General features: G+C 41.2%; 1 protein-coding gene across 6 annotated transcripts; it reads right to left on the bottom strand.

Annotated features, from left to right (window-relative positions):
• Positions 1-472: 472 nt before the first annotated feature.
• Positions 473-14,378, bottom strand: LOC117649710 (casein kinase I). 6 transcript variants are annotated; one of them, XM_034392701.1, is made up of 15 exons: positions 14,190-14,378; positions 13,604-13,824; positions 12,876-12,916; positions 12,710-12,779; positions 11,999-12,094; positions 10,539-10,687; positions 10,307-10,421; positions 10,106-10,225; positions 9,855-10,025; positions 9,605-9,753; positions 6,222-6,302; positions 5,948-6,001; positions 5,219-5,320; positions 4,975-5,081; positions 473-4,870 (listed from the first exon to the last, which is right to left on the bottom strand). In XM_034392701.1, exons 2-15 carry the CDS (start codon positions 13,821-13,823, stop codon positions 4,819-4,821), a joined length of 1,527 nt encoding a protein of 508 aa, XP_034248592.1. In that variant the 5' UTR covers position 13,824; positions 14,190-14,378; the 3' UTR covers positions 473-4,818. The 6 variants fall into 6 exon arrangements, with proteins under 6 accessions (XP_034248592.1, XP_034248599.1, XP_034248582.1 ...); XM_034392708.1 differs by having other exon boundaries at positions 14,197-14,378; XM_034392691.1 differs by having other exon boundaries at positions 13,604-14,378.
• Positions 14,379-16,445: the final 2,067 nt, after the last annotated feature.

Genomic DNA, 16,445 nt, shown 5'->3' with positions numbered 1-16,445 from the left:
GGACCGCTAAGTGGTGACGTCCCGCCCACCGCTCCACCACCGCCCCACTCTGACGGTGACGGCAGGCGAGGCAGGCCCAGGCCCCGACGCCCTTACGCCACTCCCTTCGCACGGCCGACGAAAATTTTTCTCGCAGCTATCTCACCCGCTCGTTGACTCCAGGGTTGTGGATCGTTGTGAAGGAATCAAAGGACTTGAGAACAATGATTTCAATTTTTTTAATTAATAAACGTTTGTTTCACATTGTATACTTCCACAACAGGAATCTAAGTTTGGGGAGAGGGTGGAGCTGGGGGTGAGACAATCCAACACAGCCATGAGTAGACCTCGAATTTCAACCTGAACCCTCAGAAATGACACATTAGTGCATGGACAATTGAGGAGGCATGTAAAGAGTAAATTGAGGTCATTATACACAGCAAAAGAAACATGAACATGACATATGGATGTGCCAGTAAATGGAAATAATAAGAATATTGTTACAGTTTATTTGACTTCAACTTGGACTTAATAATTAAAAAATAGAAACAAATATTCAATCCTCAAAAAGAATTAAGTCTGACATTTTCAGTACAGCAGGATAAATTTTACAATATCAACACACAACTGTCAGCACAGACACAATATTCTCACACACATCAAACCTCCATCCAAATCATCAAGGTATTCAGACACTATGTTTCAGAAATTATTTATGAATCTAGCTGACAGGAATGAGTCTTTCATGGGCAGACAAGATAAAAGCATTCATTAAATCACAGCATGTTGCAGTGCCCATTCACACCAGCTGCATTCCATCCAAAACAAGCTACAAATATACAAGAAAATGTTGGTGTAAAAGTAAGCAAGTCAGTTCGTCATTCTAATTGCATCAACACTTCTGTACCCACAAAACTTAACGTAAAACGTTGAATGAACAGAAGAAACTTAAAATTTGCACCATTCTGTCATCAAACTGTGTTACAACAAACATGAAAACAAAATGAAATATAAAAATATCAATCATTGAATGAATACTTCAGAACAGCATGCAATGCAAAACATATAAAAAGCTGACTTGAAGGCATGTTAGATAAGTCATACCTCATGAATAACAGTTGAGTGAAATGAGATCCAATTTTTAGACTGTGTTTTATGAGCAACTGTAGCACAGCACCACAAACCAAGTGCACATTGTTGACAGAAATTCAAAAGTTAGAGTAAAAAGCATGTGTTCATGACTTCCAAACATAAAAAAGCCGATAAGGTCAGAGATAAAAATAACAATGAAAATGCGTTTAAAACTTGTCAGTACTCATGGGCCCTCATCAAACAAGCTTAAGCAAAAAATACTGCAGGCAAATGAGTCAGTTTTGCGAGATACATATGCAGGTTTGTAGATAATTAAATTTAGCTGAAAAGACTTCGTGATCAAACAACAACAACAAAAAATGAGTTTAGAAGACAATCAATAATGTTCTGTAATTACACAACCAACATAAGTTATGGTTGGAAACAAAAAAAGAAAAATTTATGTACAACATTCACTTAAACCAAGAAAACTTTCAAGAGGACATGGGCTGTTGGCTTCTCAATCCTCCCGACAGAGCTCAAGATAAGACAACAATACCCTATAAACTCGGTATTACAGGTACCACAATTAAGTAACTTAATGTGCACCAATACACAATATATAACAAAGATACAAAACAAGAAACAAAGCTGTTAAAATTGTTTCCAGGAAAGCCATGGTTTTGCATGCATGGAGATGCATTACAATCACAGTCTAAATTAATTAATATGCAGCTTAGCAAGCGTAACTATCAGAATCAGTCGCCACAAGTAGAAAGGATGGCTTCAAGCTAACCATTGCTAGCTTACGTAAAGAGGAACACAATAATGTAAAATGAGAAAAAAAAATGACATAATTTAAAGGATAAGGATCTCCTCCACCACAATGTTCAAGAAAGCTACTATATCAAAAAGAAAAAAGTTACACAGAAAGTCTGTTAGGTCTTCAAAGTTCACCAATGTAAATAATATAGAGCTGCAAAAAAATGCAAACTGCAGCTCTAGAATGGTGAATTGTTCAAGAATGCATTTGAAAGGTCAACCCTTTGAACAGTTTGTCTTCCTGGACTCATGAACAAGAAATTAACTCTAAACACACGCACAAACACACTAGTAGAAATTTCTTTTGCTCCTAAATAAGCTTATGAAGGCTCATCATTTAAGCATAGGAAATTGATAATACCCATTCATAAACCACTAAATCAAATCAGTCAATCTCCACATGCCTATCTCCTAGCAGACAAAGAAATGAAGTACCAAGTAAAATAATCTCTTGCGTAATTGAAAGTTACCCACAAGAATTTGGTAGTTAAGCAAGAAGCAATGAAAAGCAACATTTACAAGTCAGCACACTCCCATACAAAGGTAGGTTGGTTCTGAGTGCAAGTAAATAGATGTGACCATTTTGAATAGTATGGATTTTTTTTTTTAATTTTTTAAAGCATAGGTAATTGAAGACAATAGCAGTTTTGAGTTCATTGATGAAAGGATATTTTCAAGTACATAGTGCCTTTGTAATAATACAACATTAAAAGCTCTCAACGACCCCAATATTTTCCTGCATCTCTATAGTTTCATACCTAAACCATATTCATTCATAACTTCCAACAAATGCATTTTTGAAATTGAAGCAGAATGTTGTCAAAATTTGGAATGCAAATGGAGATCTCTGCCTGGCAATTTGTTCTCTCCTCTCCTTAATTTCCCAAAAATATAGCTTGCGCCCAGCAAAATAAAGCACGATGCTTTTTATTGCTAGAGGCAGAAGTAGTTTGATTGATATCAAGTACTCATCAAGGAAAATTAATGATGACATTCGACACAGTGAACAGAGGATGAACGAAAACATCAGATAAGTTGTCACGAAAAATTTGGCACAGGGAGTGAATTAATGTTAGTATTCATAGGGCTGTTGATGTGGAAAATGATGTGACACACTTTGAAGTATCCAGTTCGACAAATAAAACTAAATAGACTTTGTCAGTCTTTTTTTTTAAAAAAAAAAACAGTAGCAGAATTATAGAAAGTGAAGAAGTGGCTGAAATGTTAAAAACAAAATTAGGATGATCAACAAAGAACAGAACAACGACAAAAACTTCAGCCTTTAAAAACCACATTAAAAATGTACATCCTCTTGGCTTCCTTACCCAGGTTTCAATAAAATTATCATACAACAAAAACTGTGTGAAGATTGAGCCCAACAGCACCTCACATACCCTTCTTTAAAAGAAATCCAATATCGTGTACTATAAACTTATGTACAAAATCATCTTCCTCTCGTAGTCTGTTTCCCCAATTCATACTACGGAAAACGTGATTTTTAATATTAAAATCCTAACCAATTACTTGCCATTTTCTCTTTTTCATTTACTCACATGCACTCACACTCACTCACACAGCCAATTATATGAGAAAAAAACATGAACGAGTTAAAAAAAAGCCTCATGTACGCAATTTGTTTCTACTGGTATATAATTTGTTTGCTCTCAGAACTTCAGTGTCTTTTAGTCGTAGCACTTTTTTTTAAAATTAAAATAACATTCAATCAGTAAATGTGGACAGATGTAACAATAGGATCTATAAACACCTGCATGTCAAATGCTAACTAGTGTGTACAGGTAATAAGAGTCACATGTTATCAGCTGCCTCCTGCACCAGACCTGTACCAGCTCATGACCATGACTAACAAAAATATCACTAACAAAACTTTAAAAACATGCTATTTAATTTTGCTCAACAAGCGAGTGAAATGTACAGAACCTTCAGTATTACATTACATGAATTCAATTTAATTTAAGTGCACAGATGCTAAGGCTTTGCAGAATTTAAGAAGACTTATGTTTAAGGGATGACCAACCCTTTTCAGTTCTGACTCCCTGAGCTTGAGAATCTAAAATAACCTGATGCACTTCCTTTGATTAATGGTAATGATAATAATAGTAATAATCATAATAAAAAAAGGAGTATCATATTTTCATTAGTTGATGGAAGTGAGGTGAAAAGAAGCAAACTACAGGAAAGAAGCACCAAATTAAAACCCGATAGTGGTATGTATTTTCACAAGTTTTCTTTACAACTGAACACAAACAGTGTAGAATCTATAAAAACACATGTTAATGCACAGCATTATGATGCTGAGCTTTTTAAAGTTGATTAACTCAGTGACTAACCACTTCATGATTTTAGCTACAGCTATGAATATTCCAGTGTCTGAAATCTTCAGTGAGTCCATCACAGTACAAATGCTGCAGAGACAATGTTACAGTCTGCAGAGCACAAATTTAACTCAAAAGGTTTCTCTTGCAATCTCTAAAAGCCACATCATAAAATATCTTAAAATATATACAATGAAGAGGTAAAACAAATATCAATGATCATTGAAGAAATCATTGACAGTAGCTTTACTAGGCAGAAAAAAAATGCTTATTACATAAAAGTGATCATGATTCCAAGCACAGGTAAACAGGGACCAGGGCCAGAATTTCTGCATTCACTTCATTTAAAATACAGCCATTAAAATGCAAATACATAATTAGTTAAAATATAGAAAAGCAATCACATGCATACAGTATTTCAAACTTCTAAAACCACACATACATAACATTCGCACAGTTGCACATCCACGCAAGATTGCTCTTTCATTTTCCCTTCGACTTAGTTTTGCACAGGGTTGGGATTGTTGAGGATACTGTCCCTTGAGTTCGAGTGGCTTGTGGCTCTTAACAGAGTCACTGCTTCTCTTTCTGGACTGCACTCAACCACAGATAGTCATTTCTGACGACCAGACTTCTTCTTCCTACGTTTGAAGAAGCAGCAACACCTAGAGAAAAAAATAAAATAGAATGTTAAATAACACACCTTATTAAAGGAGGGGTGTCTTTTGAAAAAGAGGCAGGAATACCCTCAGAATAAACTGAAACTTACTTGGTTTCATCCACAATTTCTACCTCAGCAGCTGCAGTGATGGGTGTATTTGAATGACCAGCAGTAGGATCATCATTTGCAAGTTCGCCATTTGTCGAGCTCACAACCTGTAAACAGAAAAACAAACATTATAGTACAAATTCGGATGTCATAGGAAAACCAAAGGAAGGAGAAATGTTTCTCAACCAACACTAACATACTAACACACTGCCATCTCAATACACAGATCTATGAAAAGACTTACCTGAACAGAACCATGTCTATCAGCAGGGGTAAGATTACCCAGAGTATTATTAGGTTGTTTATTTGGTACATCTGGCCAAGCTGGGACACCTTTTGCAGCTCCCTGTAAAACAGAAGACTGAAGTGAGAGAGAAAGAAAAAGCAGTTGATATAAGAAATGAATAGGTGTGTCTTGAGGTAGAAGATGTAGGAGATATGGTACTACTTTAATAGATCTTGTGACTTTTACAAAGTACTTGAGGAAGTGGGATATCATTAAATCTAACGAAACATATGAGGCAATCATCAAAGCAAATAAGGACAAAGGTATGAAAAAGACGAGTGCATGATATTTTTGGATGATTTGCTGTTGAATGAACCCATTAGTAGCAAAGGCTGGCATTCAGTTTTTTCACCAAATTAAGATTAGAAGGTCATAGGCAACAGGAGATGAACTAGTACTACCGTCCCTTACAGCTGAAGGAGCATTCTCAATGAACAGTGCAATGATGAGATGCAACTGATAGAGCTTTAGTAACAATAAAAAGAAAAATACATTTCAGAATAAAATGTAAATGAATCATAGTAAATAGAATGCATCCACTGTGCACAGGAAGAAACTAAAGGGAAAGTCATCAGGATTTTGAGCAAGGAAACTTAAATGGGAGAAATACTAGTCCATTTTGACAGGAGATTGGCTCAATAGCAGGAAGTCTCCCAATGAAGTCTACACCATTACAATACTCCTGACCTCAACAACAAGCAGCATGTCGTCCTCTGTGTCCTCAAATTCACTTTCATTTCCCTGTGAAGGAGCCACACAAGTTATGGCCAGCTTAAATTTAGATGACAATTCCAAATCGACAAAATAAAGGGAGTATGACAGAATTTAAATTTGTCAAGTACATATCCAGTGCACATAAAGATAACCATGCACTTAGTTTCTAATTAACTCCATGATTGTAAAGTGTTACAAGATCAAAATTCTATTTTACATTAACTCCTGACATGAAAAAGCATCTTACCTTGTTAGCTGGAGGAATCCTATCTCTATTTGGTGATGTGACTATTTCATGGCCGGTTTGTAAAGATCCAACGGGTGTAGACTGCTGACACAAAAAACACATTTATGAATTAGTCAAGGCAGTAAACATTGTCACAAATCTATTACTTAATACTTGGATTACAACCATTTCCATTTTATTTAATTCAATAACAAAAAAAACACACAATGGATGAGTGACAACATGATGAGATGAACTCTAAGATAAAACAGCAGTATCTCACATCTAAAATAAAGTTCCAATGTTGGACTTGCATTCAGAAATGTATTTGAAAGAATACATCTTTTAAAATTGTAGGAAATATGAAGTTAAGAGTTAAATACTTAACAGTAAGACTGTACCATGCATTGATCAGTCCCACTGCACCAAGACTGCAGCAGCTTGCACTGGAGCTTGCTGCAAGCCTAGCAAATAACTTTCCACAGCAGTGTTACAGACCCAAAAAGCAGAGGATTATTTGCGGTCCAAGCTCTTTCCTTAAAAGAGTAACAAGGACTAATACCATAATTCACCCAAATAAACGTAGAAATTTCATGGAACTAACTGACTTTGTCAACACACCGCCACAAAAAGTCTCACACCAAGAGGATATTATCCCAGAGTAGGAAAACTCGACCCACAGAAAGATAAAGCATTGAAGAACAGGAATAGAAAATCAATTTTATTTCAAGAACAGAACAAAAAAAATCCACAAAAAATGAAGTAACAGTTATAGAATATTACAGTTAAATAAATAAAGTCTAATATCTCAATAACAACAACATAAGAATCTGCGCCATTGCCAGAAACCATGGTATCAAAAGCAAAAGCGTTTTAAACTGGTTTAAGCCAAGTGCACAAACACAATTCTAAAACAGGCACACCATTTCTAAAGAGAACAGTTCAGTGCTCAAGTTACCAAAATTAGTAAGTGATCTTTAGGAAAAGAGACAAGTAAGAAATAAGAAAAGAAAATTGTTTTTAAAAAATCAAATTAAGCGTATGAATAAAAAAAACTAGGTGATGAAAAAAGTTTGCAAAATTTCAAACTTACACAAAACAATAATTAAACAAAAGAACTACAAAATAAATGAGCTGGAAGAGGTACATGCACACCTCTTTCTGAAGCAGACTTAAAATTTTAGCTTAACAAGCTACTTTGAAACCTTCATATAAAAATTTAAAAAAAGGATAAACAAGCCACCTTGAAACTATCTAAATGCTATCAGTGAATATCACAGGAACTTTATGATAGGCCTAAAGATAGAGGTTAAAATCAACAAAATGTTTAAGGGTGTGAGAAAAGTAGCAAAACAGTTACATCAAATCAATGGTCTAAAGGGAGGGACAAACATGTAAAACCTACGTTTTTAACAGGTACTGAACATGAAAAGGCATGGCAACATCCTCATAGACACATACAGACCTTGTCAGATTTGTTTTTCGCGATGTTTGATGGTGGGGCATCCCTTATAAGTCTCATTGCGTGGAAATTAGGAGGCTAATAGCAAATAAGCCGCATGCACATTAAAATCTAATAGGAGTTCATTTCAAAAACAATATGGACTGCTCTTTTAAAAAAAATAAAGATTATGTTTGGAATAAAACTACAAATTCTATTCAGGTAAAAGACAAGTTCTTAGAATAGAACTGCCTCAACTCAATTCAGTCCTTTTCAATAAGATTCTATTCAAAAATATAGTATTGAGAAAAGCTGATTCAAACAACAATGAAGGAAGTAAGCAGCTAGTAAGAGACTATTCTTGTTTGTCTCGGGTAACACCTACAGTGATAGGTTACTCTAAAACCTCACCAGCAGAGAGCATAGTTAAATTTCGATTAGTATTATTCATATTACATATATGCCACAACATCACAATGATGGTGACCCAATGCAACAAAACAATGGAAAGTCCACACAATGTTAAAAGGCTTATAACTATCCTGCTGATGCTATTGGTTTTGAAGATTCAAAACCATGAATCGCATAAATTGAATTGTAACCACACCTTGAAACAATAACGCAGCACATTTAGGTTGAAATAACCAAGCAAAATTAGATTGGGACAGGTAAAGACAAGAGACCAGAATCGTGTCAATAGTTTAGATCAAAGTAAAAAATACAGCAATAAAAGTGTTACAAAGAGAATGGAAAATTTAGATTTAACGCAGATAACATGAAATTTACAGGCGAGATGGCTTGTGCGGAACATGCATTTTATCTTCTTTCGCCCGTGAGGTTAAGTTACTGTGAGCAGTCTGATGGGGCTTATGTTGCACAACTGATTGAGTTGGTGTATGGATTTGGGACCGAGTAGGTATTGGCCGAGAACTTGAAGGTTGCCCATGGCCCTGACCTGAACCCTGTGCTCGAGATGTGGTGCCCTGTTTGTGACTTTTTGATAAAATATTTGACTTAGTGGCTAGGACAGGTCCATCTGAAACAGGCAGCGGGCGACGGGGGGTCGAAGTTCGTCCGTCAGTGGCCGAAAGAGGTGGTACAGCAGCTAAGGCTTCATGGTTGGGACCATCTTTTGGTTTACTTAAGGGAATCGGTTCATATGATTCTTCAACTGTGTCTGGAGAGGTCTGGAAATCATCAAGAGCCACATCTTTCTTGGTACTGGAGCTTTGTTTAAGATGCTCTTGGTTTATTTCTTTTCTGTTAGGAATGCTTTCTTGAAGCACATCAGGGGCATTCTCTTTAAATGTTTCTTTCAGATAGTTTGGTTCCTTTACAGTGTCAGTGACAAGGTCCCTCACTGCATCAGCCAGGGGAGCAGGAGTTGCTTCCTGCTCTGTGGTGACAATTTGTGCAAGTGCAGTTGTGTCAGCTTCAGCAGCAGGTTCAGTTGTGTGTTGTGTCTGCCCAACATGCAAATACGCTATCACATTCCCTCACATGCAAAGAGAAGGCCACAAATTGTCTCAGCATTTGAGTGCAGCAAATTGCTTTTAGAAGTTTCAGAAATGTTAGGTAAGTAAAACTGGGAAAGAAGGAACTAGTTGAAGACATGCAACAAACACCACTTTGGAATTTGAATGAAATTTCAACAATTGTAAAAGCAACACACACCAACACCGAGACAAAGAAATCAAGAAACTGCAAGGTAGAGGCACAACATGCCACATGCAAGGGACCGTTCACTAACCACTACCATTCATTACATATTATCCAAGATTAAAGACGACCCTGCTGTGGAGGCTGTGAAGGATCTCAACCGTCTCATGGACTGCAAAATTAATAGAGCAGTGACCTCCCAGGGTACCATATAAATTAATGAACGGTCCCCAACAGTTCACCAGAACACTAAAAAACACAAACCAAGAAACAACTAGTTAATTTAAATTAGATCAGCACTCACCATAGTCTTTCCTGTCCAGTCAAACTCTCCATCATCAACATATCCTCTTCTTTCAAACAGTTCTTGGAACAACTTTCTCAGATATTCATAATCAGGTGTTTCAAAGAAGTCAAGACGTCGAACATAGCGCAGATATGTGGCCATCTCCTCTGCAATTATTGATATATCAAATATTATAGATAATTTTATATTAAATAACTTACAAGAATCACATGACTTCATGCTTTGCATGAAGAAAAAGCAAACATACCAGGATGACCTTCGCAGAGTGATTCTATTGGTGTGGCCCTCTTGGTGTCTCCAATTTTCTGATAGCGTTCTTTCAGAGTGTCTGCTTTGAGACCTTGCCATGGGAGACTTCCTCGCAGAAAGTACATAAACATGTGTCCTAAGGCCTCAAGGTCATCACGCCGACTTTGTTCTGAGGGGAACGTTATATATTTAATCAAGTAACAACACTAAAACTGTAAAAATAAGGCTGGAAGCACTGAGGGAACATACCCTTTCCAAGATGAGTGTTAATGCTCATGTATCTAGCAGTGCCAGTAAGACTCTTGTGTTCCCGATAAGGGATGTGCTTGTTCGTTTCTAAGTCTATGTATTCCTTGGCCAGTCCAAAGTCTGCAATACAAATGCCCCAAGTAATTAACATTTGTCTGAGGAATAATCCCTACAAACATAAACCCCAATTCCTTGACATACCTATTATATGAATTACTTTATCTTTTTTGTTAGTACTTCGTCCTATAAGGAAGTTCTCTGGCTTCACATCTCTGTAGATTAAATGCCTAGTGTGCACATATTCTATTCTATGGAGCTGAAATTAAGATAAAACATTCATTAAGATAATTTCAATAAAGTCAGGAATTTTTATTATCATAATTGTTATTATTATTATTAAGTGGACAATTAAGGTTGGTGAAAAAAAACTTACCAGCTGAGTGGCTATCATGAGCACAGTCTTCAGTGAAAAGCGTCTGCCACAAACCTCAAATAGGTCTTCCAGGCTAGGTCCTAATAGCTCCATGACAAGGGCATTGTATTTGCCACAGGGACCAAAGTAGTACACTTCTGGGATACCCTCTGCTGACAAAAACAGGAATGTTAGAAAAAGGTTGACACTCAACTAAGGGCAGGTGCATGGAACACAATGTAAGGAATCCTGTGCCAGCGAAAACTGGCAAACAGTGCTTTGATGTGCATTCCATGCAACTACAGAAAAGCATCAGGGCAGTTCAGGACAGTATGCCCATCGAACCTTCAGAGGGCAGTAACACAAATATACCATCTTCAAAGAAATTGATGGTAAAGATAGATGTAAGTATAAGTAAACAATAGTTTGTTCAGTATTAGGCAAGGGAAGAGTTCCTCATGTATGAGAACATGAAAACAAAACAAAGACTGTTTCAGTTTCTTTCAACTGGCAAGCAGCAGTTTTCATTCCTAACCAAACACGATCCAAATAGTACATTTAAAGAAAGCATGGGCTACATATTCAGTGGTCCAACCATCCACATGAAAGGCAAAACAAAGATAAGTCTTAGCTGTGCTTAAAAATTGAAACTGCATTTTTCCAATATCATCCAATCAGCTATTACACTGAAGTAATAAAACATCATCTAAAGGCCCTTCATGCAAAATTTGCCAACAAAATATTTCAATAGAAATGATGATGAGCAAAATATACATGACTAATATTCTTTAAGATTTCATGGCATCAAACCTGCGGTTTATCTCAGGATATGAAAAGAATATGTTGATTTGGAACAAAAGCAGGACATGCAAATATAGTACCCATTACTTTCAAATCTATTGAGCTTTTTCTAGGAAATAAGAAACAGAAGTGCATTTCAATGCTTTGTTTGCCAACTGAATATGATCGTTTTATGTCTGACACCTGATATAACAGAGTAACACACAGTAGAGCTTGAATTTGGCACCAGATGTCAAATGGATCTTGTGATGCACATACTACAAGATTACCATTTCCTGGCTCAATACACATTAGAAAATGGCACTACAGGCGGTGAATAGGGTTGAAATACCAACACAAATCATGGTTTCCATTGAATCTTTGCAAAACCCACATTTCCAAATGATCTATAAATTACTTCAGAAAAGCATTGTTGCAAAAGTCTATTTCAAAAGCCAATCAATAAAATCTAAAAATTTTCCTTCACGCTAATTAGTTTGTTTGATAAGAAACACCACAAGAATATAGTACATGCTGCCTGATTAGTCCTTTCCTTCCATTTTATATGAGAACAGAGTAAAGGATTCAATAAATGAGCCTAATTAAAATATATTCAAACGGCCTGTTGTGAAGAGATGTAATTTAACAGTATATGCAACAGCGTGTGTGTTGTACAGCAGCGAAACAAGCGATCCACATACCCGGCACCCGTGTCTCGCCATCTTGATGCATGTCATCCATGTCTCTTTTCTTAGCTTCTTGAACAGCCCCTTCCACTCGTGAAGACAATCCACCTGCTTGCAGTACATGCATGCACCCCTGTCACTGTTCTGTTTTGTCTTTTTATTTCACCCATTTGCAATTTCCAAATTTGCCTCAGAGTAAGATTTGAATTAAGGAATCTCAACACTAGGACATTACATTAATTGTGCCACTACTAAAATAAAATACTTCATGAAAATGAGTGCAACAGACATATTTGGGAAGCCAGCTGTTATTTATTGGGAGTAAAACCACAACTTCTACAGGTAGGTAATTCAACAGCTGTTAACTGGTTCTAAAACAAAAATCCATTAGCATATAGAAGTCTGGTAGTTATTTACAAGTGAGCCAGCAAATTAATTGTGTTAGATTCAACCAAGTGCAAAATCTAGTTGCATAGAAATATACATTGTAAACCCAAGGAGTGAAAATTGAGGCTTAGGATTCCCTACTGTATCTTAATCATTCTATGCAATGTGGTTAGGGTATGGATAGGGTTGACAAGTACATGAAGTTTGTGAAACTATAGTCTAAACTGTGTTATTTTGTACCTTCTGTAAGGTTCAATTTACAAAAAAAAAAAAAAAAAAAAAAAAAAAAAAAAAAAAAAAAGGAAAAAAAACCTTGATTCAAAATTATTAGCAACTTACCATGAGATCCTAGCAGTTTGTAAAACCTATACTCCAGATGTAGTTGTGGTGCCTTTGACTTCATTGGTTCCTGAAAAGAAAAGAAAGAAAAATCATGGTAAACGTCGCTTTCAAATGTGTTCAGAGAGAGGAAGAAGAATGGACAACACAGCGATTGGATCCTTACCATCTTTATGGCTACATGTTCGTTGTTGTACAGATTTTTTCCTGAGAGAAAAAAAAAAAGGAAATTAATATAATTAAAACCATCAATTACAAGTATGATACACCGAAAGGGGTAGGGTTTCTGAAGGAAAAGCTCAGACAGGCAAAAACAGTCAAGCAATAAAAGAAAATTTAAAGACTTCCAACATAATTTAACTATGGTGGACAAAAGAGCACAATGTAGCAGCCTGTTGTCAGGAGCAAAATGCAGATTGAGCCAATAGGGTGGACTGAGCCAGGGCAATGACCAAGTGTGCGCATGAACTCATTGAATGATCCATCCGCAGAAATGGCAAATGTTCCGTAATTAAAAATTGTCGGTACAACTAAAAGAGGCAATTAGAAAGTAGTTAAGAATCAGAAGAGCGAAAAAAAACCATGAAAATAAGGGCAAATTAGCAGAGGCAGCACAGCCTGTCATTCCTTTATCCAAGTAAACTAACCCAGAACTCCTGAGGACACAAACACTAAATCATGAACGGGGGGAAATAACCATAGCAGTGTCACGGGCCCTACAAGGAAATGGGGCACTGGCCAAGAGGCACTGGACACCGCAAAACAAGACTTTCTGTCCAGGCACCTGTCAAGAGGTCCAGCCTAACCTAAGCAAGGTGACGGGGGAGGGGACCCTGGGGACCCTTGGGGGGGCCGGACTCACTCCAACTGTGGGGGGCCACCGGCAAAACTTACCCAGTCTTAGCTCCCCGAAGTTGCCGCATCCTATCTTCTTTCCAACTCGGAAGTTGGGCCCCACCATGAGAACCCCCGAGCTGGAGGACATGCTGTGCCGACTAGTATGCATGCCAGTGCGACCGCCTCCTCCTCCGCCTGCGCTTGACCTGGATACTCGTTTGTTTGCTTCTTCGCGGTTGCTTTCCTTCTCTCTGTCTCTTCCTTCACGTTTCTGCATACTGTATCACACACAGGGTGTCAGCACCAGCCCAGCGCAGCGCTCTTTGACGAGAAAGGGACTCAAAGCCTGTGCCTCTGCGCCTGTCGGCCCAAGGCAGCCCAAGGCCTAGGCCAGCGGCTCCGGGTGTCGGGCGCGGGGGCCCAGCCATTCAACCATGCCCTAGCGCCGCACGTCCCCGCCGGTCCTCTGCACACCGACTATCAAGAAATGTTCACAGCCAACACGTTTCGGATGCACGACGAACACACCAACATTGCTTTAGTTTGGCAAAAATAGCACTTCAAGACTGACTATTCTCCACTACCACCACCGTTGGCCGCCATCTTCCCAACCCTATTAACTTGGCGCACGGCTACAACCAACCACTTGCCGCTATGGCCGCCACCGCCAGGCAAAAATCAGCCGAACGGGAGATCGGAAAACTTGGCAATTTTGAAAGAGGGCGAGAAAGGCACTGCACTTGGTGAACTGAGGTTGATAAATGATATGTAGCGGCGCTACTTTGTTTGGTAACAATTCGTTGCTCGATGGAGTGAGGGCCGCAGTACCGCCAACAACACAAGGGTAAAAGATGAGTCATACAGTGTTATTTCCCAACGACGAGCGCAAAATGGGAGCAGGGGATCATGACTGTCTACCGGCATGTCATACAAGCGTGGCTCGGTCGCGAGACACTACGCCTAGAATGCGGGTCATTTAAAAATGGAGCTCGGTTGTGTTTCACAAAAAGGGTTAGGGATGATTGAGGCTTGGGGGTCACTGCCCGTGCGGCGGCGGTGGCTGCAGCAGTAGCAGCTCCGGGTGGGGCGTGGGGCCCTCGCCCTGCCCCTGCCTGGCCGCGGCCGCCCTGAGCCCGAAGTTGGTTGCCGCTGCCACCGCAGCAACACGCCGAGCGCGGTGCAGAGGCTGCCGCGGCCACAAGCAGAGCCTTGCAGAGCGTAGCGAACTGTAGCGCAAGGTGGCGAACCAGAAAGCCCGAAAGGGTGAAACCCGTCGAGGCAGGCGGGGGCGGAAAGTTGAAAGTTCGCGGCGAAGCCTCTGAGCGGCAGTGCGAGTGTACTAGTGCCGGTACACACGCCACAGAGGCCAGGCGCCCTTGCCGCGGCCACCACGGCCACGGCCCGGCTGCGGGGTCAGAGGGCACAGAGGGCACCTTGGTGCCAGTGGGGCGTAAGTGCCGCCGGGGTGGACCCACCTAGACCCACCCACCCGGAGAGGGGATGGCGCAGTTGTGCCCGTTCGGGAATCGAAATAAACCCGATCGAACGGCCAATTTGAGGATTTGAGGGCCGAAAAGCGCCGGTTCGAAATGGATGGGCGTCGGGCCGGGCCCCGTCGGGGAAGTGCCGTCGGGGAAGTGCCGCGCGGCCATGGACGCGGCGCGCGGCGCGCCTTCGGCCTGCTCGTCTCGTGATGAGGAGAGGACTCTGCTTTCCCCTCGACAAGGTTATCGCATTGCGCTGTGACGCAGGCCCTCTAACCCGCACAGGCTAGCGCAGCCTGGCGCAGCCAAGGCGGGCTCAATTACTATATTGCGAGGAGCAAGCGCACCCGCTGCGCGAGCTGCGCGAGATGCGCGTCGGCGACGGAACCAACAGGGTGTCGTCGGCGTCCTGGCCGCCCCAAGGGCCGCCCTGCCTGGAGGCGCCATCGTCTCGGCGGCCAAGGCGCGTACACCGGAAACGCCGCGCGCGGCGCGACTGGATTCTTGGAGATTCCGCATGACGGGTCACATTCCGCCAACGTCTCGAAGAGCTCGAAGGACCAGCTGGCCGATTCCACACATCGCTGTCATCGCTCCGTCTCTCTCGCACTCATGGGGCGCAAGCGGCGCAAGCGGCGCGAGGGAGACGGAGCGGCGGGTTCCGCCTAGTTCCGCCTCCGGACGTCGCTGCTGTTGCCTGTTGCCATTACCCGCGCGCGTGGTACAGGGTGCCGAGCTGCACCGCTGCGCTCCGCATTTCGCCAACACTGCCGGCAGCTCCGGCAGGCCGTGCCCCAGACAGAGACAGAGGCAACCAGCCGCCCCGCAGCCCTAGCGCAGCCCTAGCGCAGCCCTAGCGCAGCCCTAGCGCAGCCCTAGCGCAGCCCTAGCGCAGCCCTAGCGCAGCCCTAGCGCAGCCCTAGCGCAGCCCTAGCGCAGCCCGTGCCCCAGACAGAGGCGGCGACAGACAGCCAGCCGCCCCGGCAGCCCCAGCCGGCCAGCCCAGCCCCCTCGGGCAGCTAGGTCCAGCTAGGTCCAGCCGCTTATTGGCTTGATTGGGCGTCGCCAGGCGTCGCCAGGCGTCGCGGGGAAGCTGAAGGCTGCTCAGGCTGGGATAGGGCACACTTCGGACACTTTGTCTCGCCGCGCGAATGGCTTTGACTGGTGTGAGTAATGCCCCTGGCGGCCTGGCGGCCGCGCGAACTGCTGTGAATGGAAGTCACATGTAGCATTGAAAAGGGGGGGGGGGCTGCGTTTGGCCACGTTTGGCGCGAGTACGTGCCGTTTATTTTTATTGACTGCTGATTAACGCGCTGCATGCTAATGAGTGCTTGTCTGTCCAGCAGCGTTTTCGCCGCTTTGTCTCTCTCGCACCCAAACGGGACGCCCAAGGGGGATAGTGCGACGAAAAGGAC

This window comes from Thrips palmi, unplaced genomic scaffold (genome assembly GCF_012932325.1).
Source record: "Thrips palmi isolate BJ-2018 unplaced genomic scaffold, TpBJ-2018v1 HiC_scaffold_10, whole genome shotgun sequence".
Lineage (NCBI taxonomy): Eukaryota > Metazoa > Arthropoda > Insecta > Thysanoptera > Thripidae > Thrips > Thrips palmi.
The sequence above is the reverse complement of the archived record's forward strand: the minus strand, read 5'-3'. Positions and strand labels throughout refer to the sequence as shown.

Excerpts from the sequence above, each read along its gene's own strand:
- LOC117649710 (XM_034392691.1), bottom strand. The coding sequence starts at position 13,823 with ATGCAGAAACGTGAAGGAAGAGACAGAGAGAAGGAAAGCAACCGCGAA. Across the intron at positions 6,303-9,604 it reads ACTGGACAGGAAAGACTATG|TCTACACCCGTTGGATCTTT; the intron begins GTGAGTGCTGAT and ends TTGTGTCAGCAG. Across the intron at positions 5,082-5,218 it reads ATAGACATGGTTCTGTTCAG|GTTGTGAGCTCGACAAATGG; the intron begins GTAAGTCTTTTC and ends TTCTGTTTACAG.